General features: G+C 39.5%; 2 protein-coding genes across 2 annotated transcripts; both read right to left on the reverse strand.

Annotated features, from left to right (window-relative positions):
- Positions 1 to 7090: 7090 nt before the first annotated feature.
- LOC127536103 (snaclec purpureotin subunit beta-like) lies at positions 7091 to 7822 on the reverse strand. The gene is made up of 2 exons (XM_051955572.1): positions 7642 to 7822; positions 7091 to 7524 (listed from the first exon to the last, which is right to left on the reverse strand). Exons 1-2 carry the CDS (start codon positions 7820 to 7822, stop codon positions 7091 to 7093), a joined length of 615 nt encoding a protein of 204 aa, XP_051811532.1.
- A 2071-nt stretch (positions 7823 to 9893) lies between these two features.
- On the reverse strand, positions 9894 to 10223 carry LOC127536104 (asialoglycoprotein receptor 1-like). Its single transcript, XM_051955574.1, has one exon. The coding sequence runs from the start codon at positions 10221 to 10223 to the stop codon at positions 9894 to 9896; it is 330 nt and encodes a 109-aa protein (XP_051811534.1).
- Positions 10224 to 13445: the final 3222 nt, after the last annotated feature.

The following is a 13445-nucleotide window of genomic DNA, read 5'->3' on the forward strand; positions in this document are numbered from 1 at the left end:
TAAGAGACACGAAAACACCAAGATGATCTCACATTTCACACACTGTGAAAAGACCTGGATTCATCTGTACATGTTGAAATATGTTGAAATATGTGCTCATAAGTGGTCTGCAGTGACTGTTTTGTGATGAAAATAACATGAACTTGTTGTTGCTGAAGTGGAGAATGAGTTTGTTTGTGTGCAGCAGGTGTTTGTACAGTAAAATGTAACTAGAAAGGAGCAGTCTGTGAACGGTGATCCAGATTAAAATTTCTCATCTTCTTTGTTTATTTACAAAAATCTGCACAAATTACAAACTGATTAACACAAATAAACATCAGTAAATTTGAAGACCAGGCCGAACACAAAATCAAAATAGAAAACAGACAGAAAAGCTCCAGCTGAGGATCAAGTCGGTCATGCTGCATTCAGTTTTAAAACAAGACAAAGTTTAATTAAATATTGATAACGTGTCAATGATGCACTTTGAATCTAATGTTGTTTTAACTCATCACTGTTATATCTGTGATTTTCTGACATACGCTCCTCATTTAAATGGTCTAGAAATCATCAGTATTAGTTGTGTGTTTGTCCCTGATGTGTTGACTGAATGCACTGATTGAACACGTTTTTCTCTCCATGTTTGTGGATCAGGATCTGACAACGATGACTTCCATCCCATGGACCTGCTGTCTGGCAGCATCACTGATTACCGGTTTGGAAGCTTCAAGTATCGGGGCGTCTTTTGTGACGTGGCTCAGTGCAGACGGCTGGATACCGAACACCCAGTATTTATCAAGATCTTCAAGAAGACGGCCACAGACTCGCAGCAGCCCAACAGAGAGGTAGAGCCTCAGTCTTAGTCTCACACATTTCATCACGTTGTTAACACAAACTGTCTCTCAGATGATTCATCTGTCTGATGTCTTCTGTTTCCTCTCCAGCTGGACGTTCTGAAGAGGATCCGAGAACTTGACCCCCTCCACATTGTCAAGTTAATTGATGACTTTGACTATAAAGGACAAACTTGTCTAGTTTTTGAAACGCTGGACAAGAGCCTTCACCAGCTGTTGAGAGAGAGACGTGGAGAACCTCTCTCAATTCGAGCAATCAGACCCATTACACAGCAGGTACGTGGATTTGATGATTCCATCACCAAACGATGTCTACTGATTTACTGAACATATCAAGCCAACATATCACCAACATCTGAACAACCAGATTCAGTCTTTGTTTCTTCTTCTGGTCCTGCAGCTGCTCTCAGCTCTCCACACTCTGAAGACTGCTGGCATCGTTCACAGAAACATCAACCCACATACTGTGATGTTGATGAAACAGGAAGACCAGCAGCCCTTCACAGTGAAACTTACTAGCTTCAACTCAGCCATCCCAGTTGCTGAAGTGAAGAGCAGCTCCGTCAATCAGCTTGTTGGATACAGGTGGGTTGGAAGATTTGTCTTCCAGCATCATGTACTGCTGCTCTTCTTTGACTCATCTGATCTGATGTCACCAAAAATCATGAACATGTAAAAGTGAGCAGGAAGTCACTGCAATCATTGACTGTTGTCTTCCTTCCTCAGGTGTCCTGATGTTCTTGTGGGTCTACCCATCTCTGAGGCAGTGGATATGTGGTCAGTGGGTGCTGTTCTGTCCACCTTGTTCCTCGGCAGCCCGCTGTTCCCTCAGAGGTGTCGGTATCGCCTGGTATGTCCTCCAGTGTTCTAGGATTTAAAAGCACAGCTTCATGTTGGAAGTCAAATAGATGCAGGAGTGCCTTTTATGCTGATGTAGCTGATATTCTCTGTTTAGATGAAGATTTTGGTGGAGACTCTGGCTAACCCAGAGAATGAGCTGCTTAGTGAAGGCCCCAACAACCAGCTCTACTTCAAGTCCACGGAGCACACATGGACACTGAAGGTATGGAAGCCTGTCCTGCACAGAGTTCTTTGACATTTAGCCAAAATGAATGAAGTTGTTTTTCTGCTTTTAACATATCAAATGCATTCTCTTGTTGATTGTCTGAACATGGAAATGCTGATTTCAAACATGTGTGCTGTTTTAAACAACCATTAAATCTTTTTTTTCCAAATGCAGCTGGATCCAGATGTGGACGTTGATGAGATCAAACTGTTCGTCAGCCTCCTAAAGAAGATGCTGCATCTGAATCCAGAGAGCCGAATTTCACCAAGTGAGGCTCTGCAACACCCGTTTCTGTGCTTCAGCAAGGAGGACAACAGCTCTCAGTAAGTGATGGCTGGATGGAAGCTGGATGCTTTTTTTGATGGAATGTTCCACTAGTTGATGGATTAGTTGAATATTTGATTCATTTCTTTGTTGTGGTTCTTCTTTCAGTGACATGGTCTCAGCTCTCTCTGTTTCGGCCGACGCTGCCGCCTCCTCTTCGGATGACGCTGTTTCACCTCCTGATGAGGCTTCAGGGAGCTCTGCCTCAGATGAAGCTGCTGTTTCGGCAGATGATGCCGCCTCCTCTTCTTGTGACACTGTTTCACCTCCTGATGAGGTTTCAGAGAGCTCTGCCGTACTGGACACCGAGACAACTCGTGCAGAAGAAGATCCAGCAGAGTCTCCAGAAGCAGATCTGAATGAGGCTGCAGTCTCCTCTGCTTCACCCATCACCGTTCAGACTGACCTGAATGACGCTGTTTCAGCTGATCAAGGTCCAGCAGAAACTCCCACTACTGCTGAACTGAAAGATGAAATGGTGGCTGAAGCTCCTGACACCAGAAAGGCTCCGAGGAGGCCTCTGAAAAGAATGAGGAGATTTTTTGGCAGAGTGTTCAGATCTCTGTGCTGTTGTTGCTCTGTACAAGTTATGGAGTAACTCACTTTTATTGTTTATTTTTTCATTTATTGTTTATTTCTTTTATTTTTTCCATTTTGTTTATTGTTTTCTGTTTCATTTATTCTTCATTATTTCATTATTTTTTGCTATTTCATTTTCCTTTCATTTATTTTTTACTTCCTTGCAAAATAAACAAAAACAGCAGCTGAATGAAATGTCCTCAGTGGTCTGACTGTCAGCTGGAAAAGCAGTGAGACTTTCAGCAGGGATCACAGCTGTAGAAGGAGCAGCAGTGCTATGAACCACAGAAATGGCAGTGGAGTTGGAGTTTCAGCAGGAGTTTAAGAAAACAGATTGTATTTAGAATTGTGTTTAAAGAAGCTTGATTCATTCATCTTTGTCATCAGGTTATGAATATCTTCAAATTAATGAGAGAAAAAGGAAAAATATATTCAACTTAGTAACCTTTAATGGAATAAATCATGACTGAACTCTGTTTTTATAAGACACAGGTCCACTTATCAGCCTTCAGCCCTCAATAACTTTACATCCTGAATCTAAGTTGAAGTTTAAAACTCAAAAATGACAACAAATACATGTAACTTCATGTAACTTGACACAACCACACTGCTGTGCTTGTTTTGACTGACAGAAAAACGATTTTATGTGAAACTTTGCATCATGAAATACTACAGACATTTTACAACTTCACAAACTATCAATGGACAAGTGCCTTGAAACTAAATCTTGCTCAAACAGAAAATAAATAACTGTTTAATAATTAAATCATTTCAAACGACTAAAGCTGACTGAGCCGGCGACCTGTAAACAGGGGGTGTGAATCCAGCCCATGACCATTTACTGCATGTCATTCCCCACTCTTCTACATGGGCTTCCCATCTCTCTCTTCACTGTCCTTTTATATAATAAAGGCAAAAAGGCCAAAAAAAGCTGTTAAAAAAAGAAGTGATTAAAGCAGTTAAAGTCAATCAAATAAATGACACAATAGCTATAAGACATGGTTGTTGTTTTTTTTATTAATCAGATCAAATTTGATCAAATATTATGTGTAAGTTTTTGAGAAACGTGGTAGTGGTAGCTTCATGGTTTGAGCCTGTTTAGCTACAACTAGAACAAAATGACTTGTCTACATTGATGGAGCAAGAATTTAGAATTTTACCAGTGTGAAGGAAAAACGACTCTCTTTCCCTCTACTAAGGAATTTCCTTGCAGCTGTTAGCTGAAGTCATCTCAGAATATCATACAGCTTGCATCTGTCAACTGCAGTCACCTCAAATCATCCTGTAGATCCTATCAGACACTTCAAGTGAACCCTGTTCTAATTTACTTCTCCTGAACTCAGGTTGTGAGCACCTTCAGGCCTTCTCTCCTTTTAATATGGTCATGAGAAAGAGAAGAAGATAGATTCAAAGACAACTGCTGTAAAAAGAAGATATGTCTGGACTCCCTTACCTGGTCAAGATTGAATATTGTCTAATCTGACATGCCTGAGAAGACGAGTTGTCCCCATGTTAGGTTGTAATGTAAATCTGACATTTCTCCCAACCCAATCCCAATATAACCAAAGATCGAAGAGAGTCCTCAGAATCGATGCTGGCAATGCTCACATGAATGTGCTGCTTTGTTGTCTCACTTCTCCTGATATCAGTAAACCTTACTGTCAACCTAAGCCATCTGAGTCTCCAGAGTGTCTCTGTGTCTGCCTCCTCATCCTCCCTCGACATCGCTGAAAGCCCACAACCAGCAAAGTGTCAAGAAAAATGTAAAGACATTCATCTGTAACCTGAATCTCAAGAGGAAGTAATAATACACCTGATACTAACGCAAAGATTCACATACTTTTTTCCCTCATGAATATGTAATAAAGGGTCATTTCCCTCAATAAATAAATGACCAAGGTGTTTTGTTTTTTATAATTGTCTTCTCTTTATAATTGGTTTCTCTTTTCTACTTTTAGGACTTGTTAAACTAGGACTTTTGGCTGTAAAAATCTGATCTATTAAGGTCACATTAGGAGGAGACATTGCAGTGTAATATTTCCGGGTACAATGCGCTACAATAACAGATGATATAATTATGGCAAATGCTATTAGACTAAATACCAGAAGTAAAACATATGTACTCAAAACATACTGGTGTAAACTTCAGATAATATAACCTTTGACATATACTAGAATAATATGCATGAAATCTATCACAAAATAATAAGGGTAAGAAGTGGTGCAAAAAATCTAAACATGACCTCTGTAACAGATGACCTAATGATAACCTAATGTCTTCTGTAAAGTGAGATCTCGGGGTGAAATATGCCGTCATGATCTGACCAATAGATTTAGAAAAGTATAATGGTGTCAAAACTGCCACTCCTATCATACGCCCTATAGATGTGGAATAATGACCAAGGCTCACAGCATAAAAGATGGTGCACAGCTCAGTACCTTCAGTTCTTCTTGGGGTGTTACCGCTACTAAGAATTACTCCTGGATTTTTTGTTGATCAATAAATCCTGCTGCCCTCCGAATGCTGACTTGTCTTGGTGATTTATTTTTTATTATTATTTTTTGAAGATCTGAACACATTTAAGTCATAGATTCTGGCTTTGATTTGTAACTTAGTTTATACTTGAGATGAACATGAGATGAAATGAAAATGATGAGCAGAATAATTTATGTAGTCATTAAAAAAGTAAGAGTGGATGTAATATTAAGATTATTGTGATGAGGCAATTAATATTTCTGAAAAAAAAATCAACACAAAATATTTTCTTTTTACCACGGCTACCAATGTGAAGATGGGTTTTCTTTTTCTTTTAGTCGTTTGAAATGATTTTGAAAGGAAGTAAAGAAATAAATGAAAGGAAAATGAAATAGCAAAAAAATAATGAAATAATGAGGAATAAATGAAACAGAAAACAATAAATAAAATAACAAACAATGAACGAAATCATGAAAAAGAAATCAAACAGAAAACAATAAACGAAATATATCTGTAAACTCATCTGCACCTTCATCGTCACCTACACACATCTGCAAATTTTGTCAGTCATATTCTGTGGATTTTTTTTTTACATTATATTTAATACATTTTTATTTTATTTCGATTCATTGTATCTTTTCTTGTAATTTGATCTTCACTTTGTTCCCAAATATTCTGTGTTGTCTTATTGCTTACCCTTCTATTGATGATCAGTGCTGCTGTAACAACTTCATTTCCCTCCGCGGATTACCAAGGAAAGCAAAAATTCAACTTAAAACTGAGTTTATATTGAGTTCTTATTCCAATATTGTCTTTTTGACTTTGTTAAAGCAACTTTTTATTATCAGATGTTTCTAAAAATCAAACGTCGAGTTCTACAGTTTCCTTTATTAGGTGCTTTTATCCAATGCAACGTATATCTGAGAGTAGATACAACAAAACCAAGGATCTAATCAGGAGAAAACAACCTGGATAAGTGCCATAAAACAAGTAATGGATACAACATCACACCAGAAAAAGAATTAGAAGACAACAGTGAAGCTGAGAATCTTTTCTGTGGCTGTTTCTTCACTATGTGTCATTTAAATGACTTGAGGACATGGATTTGCATAAATTTGTCTTGTTGATACAAGCAAAACATATTGATGGAAGGCCTACAGGTTGAGAAACCAGGCTTCGAAGTGTACACCAAATTTGTTGAAAGTGTTCATGATAAAAAACAAACAAACTGTGTTTTCTGAATTTCTCTCAACAGCAGTGTAAAGAACAATGGAAAAGACTGTGTACACTACCAGTCAAAAGTGTGTGGTCACCCAGGGAATGTCATGTTTTCCATGAAAACTCACACTATTATTGATGGGTTCAAGGGTTTTCTAATCATCAATGAGCCTTTCAACACCATTAGCTAATACAATGTAGCATTAGAACACAGGAGTGATGGTTGTTGGAAATGTTCCTCTGTACTCCTATGTAGATATTCCATTAGAAATCAGCTGTTTCCAGCTAGAACACTCATTTAACACAATACCAATGTCTTGACTGTATTTCTGATTCATTTAATGTTATCTTCATTGATAAAAAATGCTTTATTTAAAAAATCAGGACATTTCTCCGTGACCCCAAAACTTTTGAACACTAATATAGGTCTGAGAGTAGATACAACAAAAGCAAGGATCCAGTCAGGAGAAAACTACCTGGATAAGTGCCATAAAGTAAGTACTGAATATAACATCACACCAGAAAAAGAAACAGAAAACAAAAGTTTAGATTCACCTCTATAGTACATATATCATGGGATCTCTTCAGAATGTGTCAGATACAGAAGAAGTTGAGTTTCTCTTGGCAGTCCCAGTTCTCCCACAGTCCGTCTTTGGTAAAAGCTCCACAGCGTTTCCATATCGGACACTGGTGGTCCTGAGCTTCTTCTTTGGACCAAGCCTCATATTCCAGAGGGTCACCGTTCACCCACAGCCAGCGGTCACCCAGGAAACGCAGGCCGATCCACACCCGCTCCGTGATGTTGTTGTGCTGGATCTCAGTCTGGGCCAGAAGCTGATCGGTCTCAGAGAGCAGATTGGGGAGATCAGTTTGTTTCTCTCTGCAGTGGCTCAGAGCATCTTCCCAGGACATCTTCATCTCCACAGTCACATCGATGCAGTAAAAATGGTGGGAACTTCCCTCAAAGCGATCATCCCATTCTCCACTAGATAGGATGAATCCGCTCTTCTGATTGCCCCCATGATTATCTGGTTGATTATGACCCCAGTTCTGGTATGTAATGTGACTCCCTATTGACCACTTCCAAGCAGAATAGTTGTTGGGATCTCGCTGAAGGCCGATCCATCCATCAGAGATCTGTCCACCTGCGGCTTGTCGGAGCTTGTCCATATCACTCTGGCTGTTAAGAAAAGAAAGATCAGTGTGATGTCGTCGACAGTAAGCCTGAGCTTCAGTCCAGTTCTTGTTCTGACGGATATAAACATGTTTTCCTAAATCTCCTTCAACAGCAGTGAAAAGAAAGACAAAAAGAATGGTTCTTTCCATGGTCACTGCTCTGTAGCTTAACCATAGAATGTTTTCTATGGCGGTTTCCTCTTCAATTGTCATTTAAATAACTTGAGAATGTGACCTTGCATGGATCTGTCTTGTTTATTCAAACAAAACATATTCATGGAAGGCTTACAGGTTGGCAAATCAGGTTTCAAAATGTACACCGCATTTGGTGAAAGCGTTCATGATAAAAATTGTGTTTTTCTGTATTTCTCTCACCAGCAGTGTCAAGAAAAATGAAGAAGATGATTCTTTCCATGGTCGTGACTCAGTAGTTGAAGCTGAGGTGGTTTTCTGTTGTTCAGAGTATCATTTAAATCACTTGAGGGTGCGACTTTAAGGTCGGAGCAGCTCAGAAATGTCAGCAGTTGTCTGACTATGTATAGCTCTGTATGTGAAAACAAGAATTTAAAAATAAAAACCTGAATCCTGTTGTTCAGAAGCACTCTGGAGCACAACTTCATTCACAGATGTAAAAGTAAAAAAAACTTTCGAAATGATTTGCTACACACTAGTTTCACCCCTGGACAACTATTGTCGCGAATTCACAACATACCATTTTCATTCAGACTGCAGCTGAGTTAACGAATCCATTCCCCTAATGCAGGTTTGTGCATATTCAATACGTACCTCAGAACCTTTTGCAAGTACTGGTTTCCCATAGGACCGGTAGGAGTGGGACCTAATTATTACATATCTGTTATTATTTTTATATATCTATGAATCTATGTTCGATGTGTAATATATAAATTAGCAATCTCCACTTAAAATTGAGTTTATATTCAGTTCTTATTCCAATTTTGTCTTTTTGACTTTGTTAAAGCAACATTTTATTATCAGATGTTTCTAAAAATCAAACGTAAAGTTCTACAGTTTCATTCACAAGATGCTTTTATTCAAAGAGATATATATCTGAGAGTAGATACAACAAAAGCAGGGATCTATTCAGGAGAAAACAACCTGGATAAGTGCCATAAAACAAGTAATGGATACAACATCACACCAGAAAAAGAAACAGAAGACGGTAGTGAAGCTGAGAATCTTTTCTGGGGCTGTTTCTTCACTGAGTGTCACTTAAGTCACTTGAGGACATGACTTTGCAAGGGTTTGTCTTGTTTATACGAAGAAAATTATTCACGATAGATGTATCAGTTGAGAAATCAGGCTTCGAAGTGTACACCACTTTTCTTTTTTTAAAGTGTGCAGGATTTTTAACAAAAGTGTTTTTCTATATTTCTCTCAACAGCAGTGTAAAGAAAAATGAAGAAGATGGTTGTTTCCATGGTCATGACTCAGTAGCTAAAGCTGAGGTGGTTTTCTGTGGCTGTTGTTCTAAGTGTCATTTAAATCACTTGAGGATGCAACTTTGCATGGCTGTGTTTTGTTTTCACCACGGTAACTTTAAGCCAAATAACTCTCACAAGCACAGAGCACTGAAGACAATGAGAGAACAAAAAAAAAAGAATACATTTGATTGAATTACAATTCTACAATTTTTACAGTTTCATTTAGCAGATGCTTTTATCCAAAGCAATGTACGCTACTGGTCAAAAGTGTGGGGTCACCTAGGCATTTTCATGTTTTCTATGAAAACTCACACTATTATTCATGGATTCAAGGGTTTTCTAATCATCAATTAGCCTTTCAACACCATTAGCTAACACAATGTAACATTAGAACACAGGAGTGATGGTTGCAGGAAATGTTCCTCTGTACTCCTATGGAGACATTCCATTAAAAATCAGCTGTTTCCAGCTAGCTAGAACAGTCATTTAACACAATACCAATGTCTAGACTGTATTTCTGATTCATTTAATATTATCTTCATTGAAAAAATGTTTTACTTCAAAAATCAGGACATTTCTACGTGACCCCAAACTTTTGAACAATATTATACGTCTGAGAGTAGATACAACAAAAGCAAGGATCCAGTCAGGAGAAAACTACCTGGATAAGTGCCATAAAGTAAGTACTGAATATAACATCACACCAGAAAAAGAAACAGAAAACAACAGTTTAGATTCACCTCTATAGTACATATATCATGGGATCTCTTCAGAATGTGTCAGATACAGAAGAAGTTGAGTTTCTCTTGGCAGTCCCAGTTCTCCCACAGTCCGTCTTTGTTAAAAGCTCCACAGCGTTTCCATATCGGACACTGGTGGTCCTGAGCTTCTTCTTTGGACCAAGCCTCATATTCCAGAGGGTCACCGTTCACCCACAGCCAGCGGTCACCCAGGAAACGCAGGCCGATCCACACCCGCTCCGTGGCGTTGTTGTGCTGGATCTCAGTCTTGGCCAGAAGCTGATCGGTCTCAGAGAGCAGACTGAGGAGATCAGTTTGTTTCTCTCTGCAGTGGCTCAGAGCGTCTTCCCAGGACATCTTCATCTCCATAGTCACATCAACGCAGTAAAAATAGTGGGATAGTCCCTCAAAGCGATCATACCATTCTCCACTAGATATGATGACTCCCCTGTTCTGATTGCCCCCACGATTATCTGGTTGATTATGACCCCAGTTCTGGTATGTAATGTGACTCCCAATTGACCACTTCCAAGCAGAATAGTTGTTGGGATCTCGCTGAAGGCCGATCCATCCATCAGAGATCTGTCCACCTGCGGCTTGTCGGAGCTTGTCCATATCACTCTGGCTGTTAAGAAAAGAAAGATCAGTGTGATGTCGTCGACAGTAAGCCTGAGCTTCAGTCCAGTTCTTGTTCTGACGGATATAAACGTGTTTTCCTAAATCTCCTTCAACAGCAGTGAAAAGAAAGACAAAAAGAATGGTTCTTTCCATGGTCACTGCTCTGTAGCTGAACCTTTGAATGTTTTCTGTGGCTGTTTCCTCTGCAAGTGTCATTTAAATCACTTGAGGATATGATTTTGCATGAGTTTGTCTGTGTTTATAGAAGCAAAACAGTAGATCAGTAGATGAAGCTGAGGTGGTTTTCTGTTCTTCTAAGTGTCATTTAAATCACTTGAGGATGTAACTTTGCATGGCTGTGTTTTGTTTACACCATGGTGACACCACCAAACCAAATAGTCGTACAATGACTCTCACAAGCACAGAGCACTGAAGAAGCTGACAGAACAAAAAGATGGATACATCTGATTAAATTACAGTTTTATAATTTCATTTAGCAGACACTTTTATCCAAAGTGATGTACATCTAAGAGTAGATACAACAAAAGCCAAGATCTAGTCCAGAGAAAACAACCTTGATACGTCTCATATGATAAATTCAAACGGAGGCATTCAATGAAGAGCAAGTTTTTAGTCTTTTCTGAAAGACTAAGAGGGACTCTGTAGATCGAACAGAGTTTGGTAATTCGTTCCACCACTGGGGAACCACAGAGGAGAAGAGTCGAGATATTGACCAGCCCTGTTGTGGTGGTTGTATCAGGTGCCTTCTGTTGGTTTACCGTAGTGGGCGGTGGGGAGTGTAGACCTGAATGAGAGAGCTCAGATAGGAGGGAGCTGTTTTCATTGTAGATTTGAATGCAGGTGTTCAAGTTCTGAATGTGATGTGGGCAGCAACTGGAAGCCAGTGAAGAGATCTGAACAGCAGGGTGACATAACATATTTTTACACGACAGTCATGAAAGTAAAGGAGGAGGTGTGTCACGACCAAAGTTTGGGACATGTTGTATCTTAACACAAACAATTTTTAGGGTTCTGACTACTCTTCTTGTGCCAGTCAGGAACTAAAAATATCTACCCAGGAAACAGACTTCTTTGGAGCTCTGATCACTCCTTTAACTCGATCTTTTCTTACTGCCTGTATAAGTGATTTGTAGCATGACATCTACAGCAAAACCACATCCAAATTATGAAATTTTCATGACATCGCTTTTTTGATTTTCATTTAGCTGCATTTTGGTTGTACTTTGGCCACTGTAGTTTCAGTGTAGTCGATTAATCTTCACTCCATCTTAAAAACAAGATAAGACCATTTGCTTAATGTGATGCACAGTGTAAAAATGCCTCCTGCAATCCTGCATACAAAATTCAAAAGGACAATGGAACCTCAGTGGTGTATTGAGCAGAGTTTCAAAACACTGGGGCTTTTTTAAGGAGCATGCATTGTCTTTTAACTTACCATTTGTTTGATAATGCATTTAGTTCCCTCAGAAAACAACAGTACAACATATTCCACCCACATGTACACCAGTTAGCCACAACATTAAAACCTCTGACAGGTGAAGTGAATAACACTGATCATTTCATTCATCATGCAATGTTCTACTGGCAAACCTGGGGTCCTGGCATTCATTTGGATGTCACTTTGACATGTACCACCTGCCTGTTTGAGACTGAACACACCTCATCCCCATCGTAACTGCACTTCCAAATGGCAGCAACCTCCCCCAGCAGGAGAAGGCCCCCAACCACACCATAAAATGGCTCAGGAATGTAAAGGAACACAATAAAGGACCCAAGGTGTTGACCTGACCTCCTCAACTATCAATCCAGCCAAGTGTCCGTAGGTTGCACCATGACCTTTATGCTCCATAACCAACAGGACCCAAAGGATCTGGTGAGTGCATTAGTCTGGGGTATACACACCTTGTTCCAAAAGGTCATTCTCCCCAGAAAAACCAAGCTCAAAGACTGAATATGCAATGTAGTCAATTTCAATAACCAATATTTCCAACTTTCACATTGATCACGGCTTTCAGTCTTTCAGACGTTGAATGTACGAGGTTCTTGAGTGTGGATGGTTCTATCTTCCTCCACTAGAGTTGAGCTGTGTCATGGTGGTTGGTGGTAGACTGGTAAAGATGCAACTGTTCAGGATTCGCCAACACTTTTCAATTCGGCTGAGGTCACAGGAGTTTGGTGGCCATTCCTCCTTACTCAGAAAGCCAGTTAGATGCTCAGAACACCACTGCTCAGTCATACGGGCAGTATGAGCACGGGCACCATCTTGCATATATACTAATTCTGAACATCTGTTAAACATTTTCCATTCAGTCACAGGCCCTGATTTTTTCCTCCTGGCCAAAACTGGAAGTAGTACCTTTTCCAGAATGTTCTTAGTATAATAATGTGCACTAACAGTGTACCTTGAGACACAATGTGCAGCTCTGAGAGACCTGAAGCAGACATAGACCCCCAAACCATACTAAGGACACTGAATTTCACTTGCTCAAAAGATGTTACTTTTTCACGATCATTTGTATCGATAAGGTCATTTTGGCTGTTGGGTGTCAGACATAAGCAGAGAGGGCATTCATCAGAGAAAATCCAGTACTCCCAGTGTTTTGGAGCTATGTACTTCTTTGCGAAAGCCAGTCTCGTCTCCTCTCAGTTTGTGAGTTTTTCCCAATGTTTGTCCAATGAGGAGAATGAACTTTTGGGACACAGTGAACATAAATCAAAGAAAAATACTTCTATGATAATGATACAAAGATTATTCACAAAGAGAAGGAAAGATTCTAAAAAGGGAAAAAAAGGACAAACATACAAGACATTTGAGTTGCACAAAGCTCTTTTGTTACATCATGGGGACATATATAATAGGTAGGGTGGTTTTAATTTTGTGGCACATCGGTGCAATAAAGCACAGCAGAGGTTGATAGCAGTGTGTCGTGGAAATACTCAAATAAACCTCAA

Source organism: Acanthochromis polyacanthus, chromosome 11, assembly GCF_021347895.1.
Source record: "Acanthochromis polyacanthus isolate Apoly-LR-REF ecotype Palm Island chromosome 11, KAUST_Apoly_ChrSc, whole genome shotgun sequence".
Lineage (NCBI taxonomy): Eukaryota > Metazoa > Chordata > Actinopteri > Pomacentridae > Acanthochromis > Acanthochromis polyacanthus.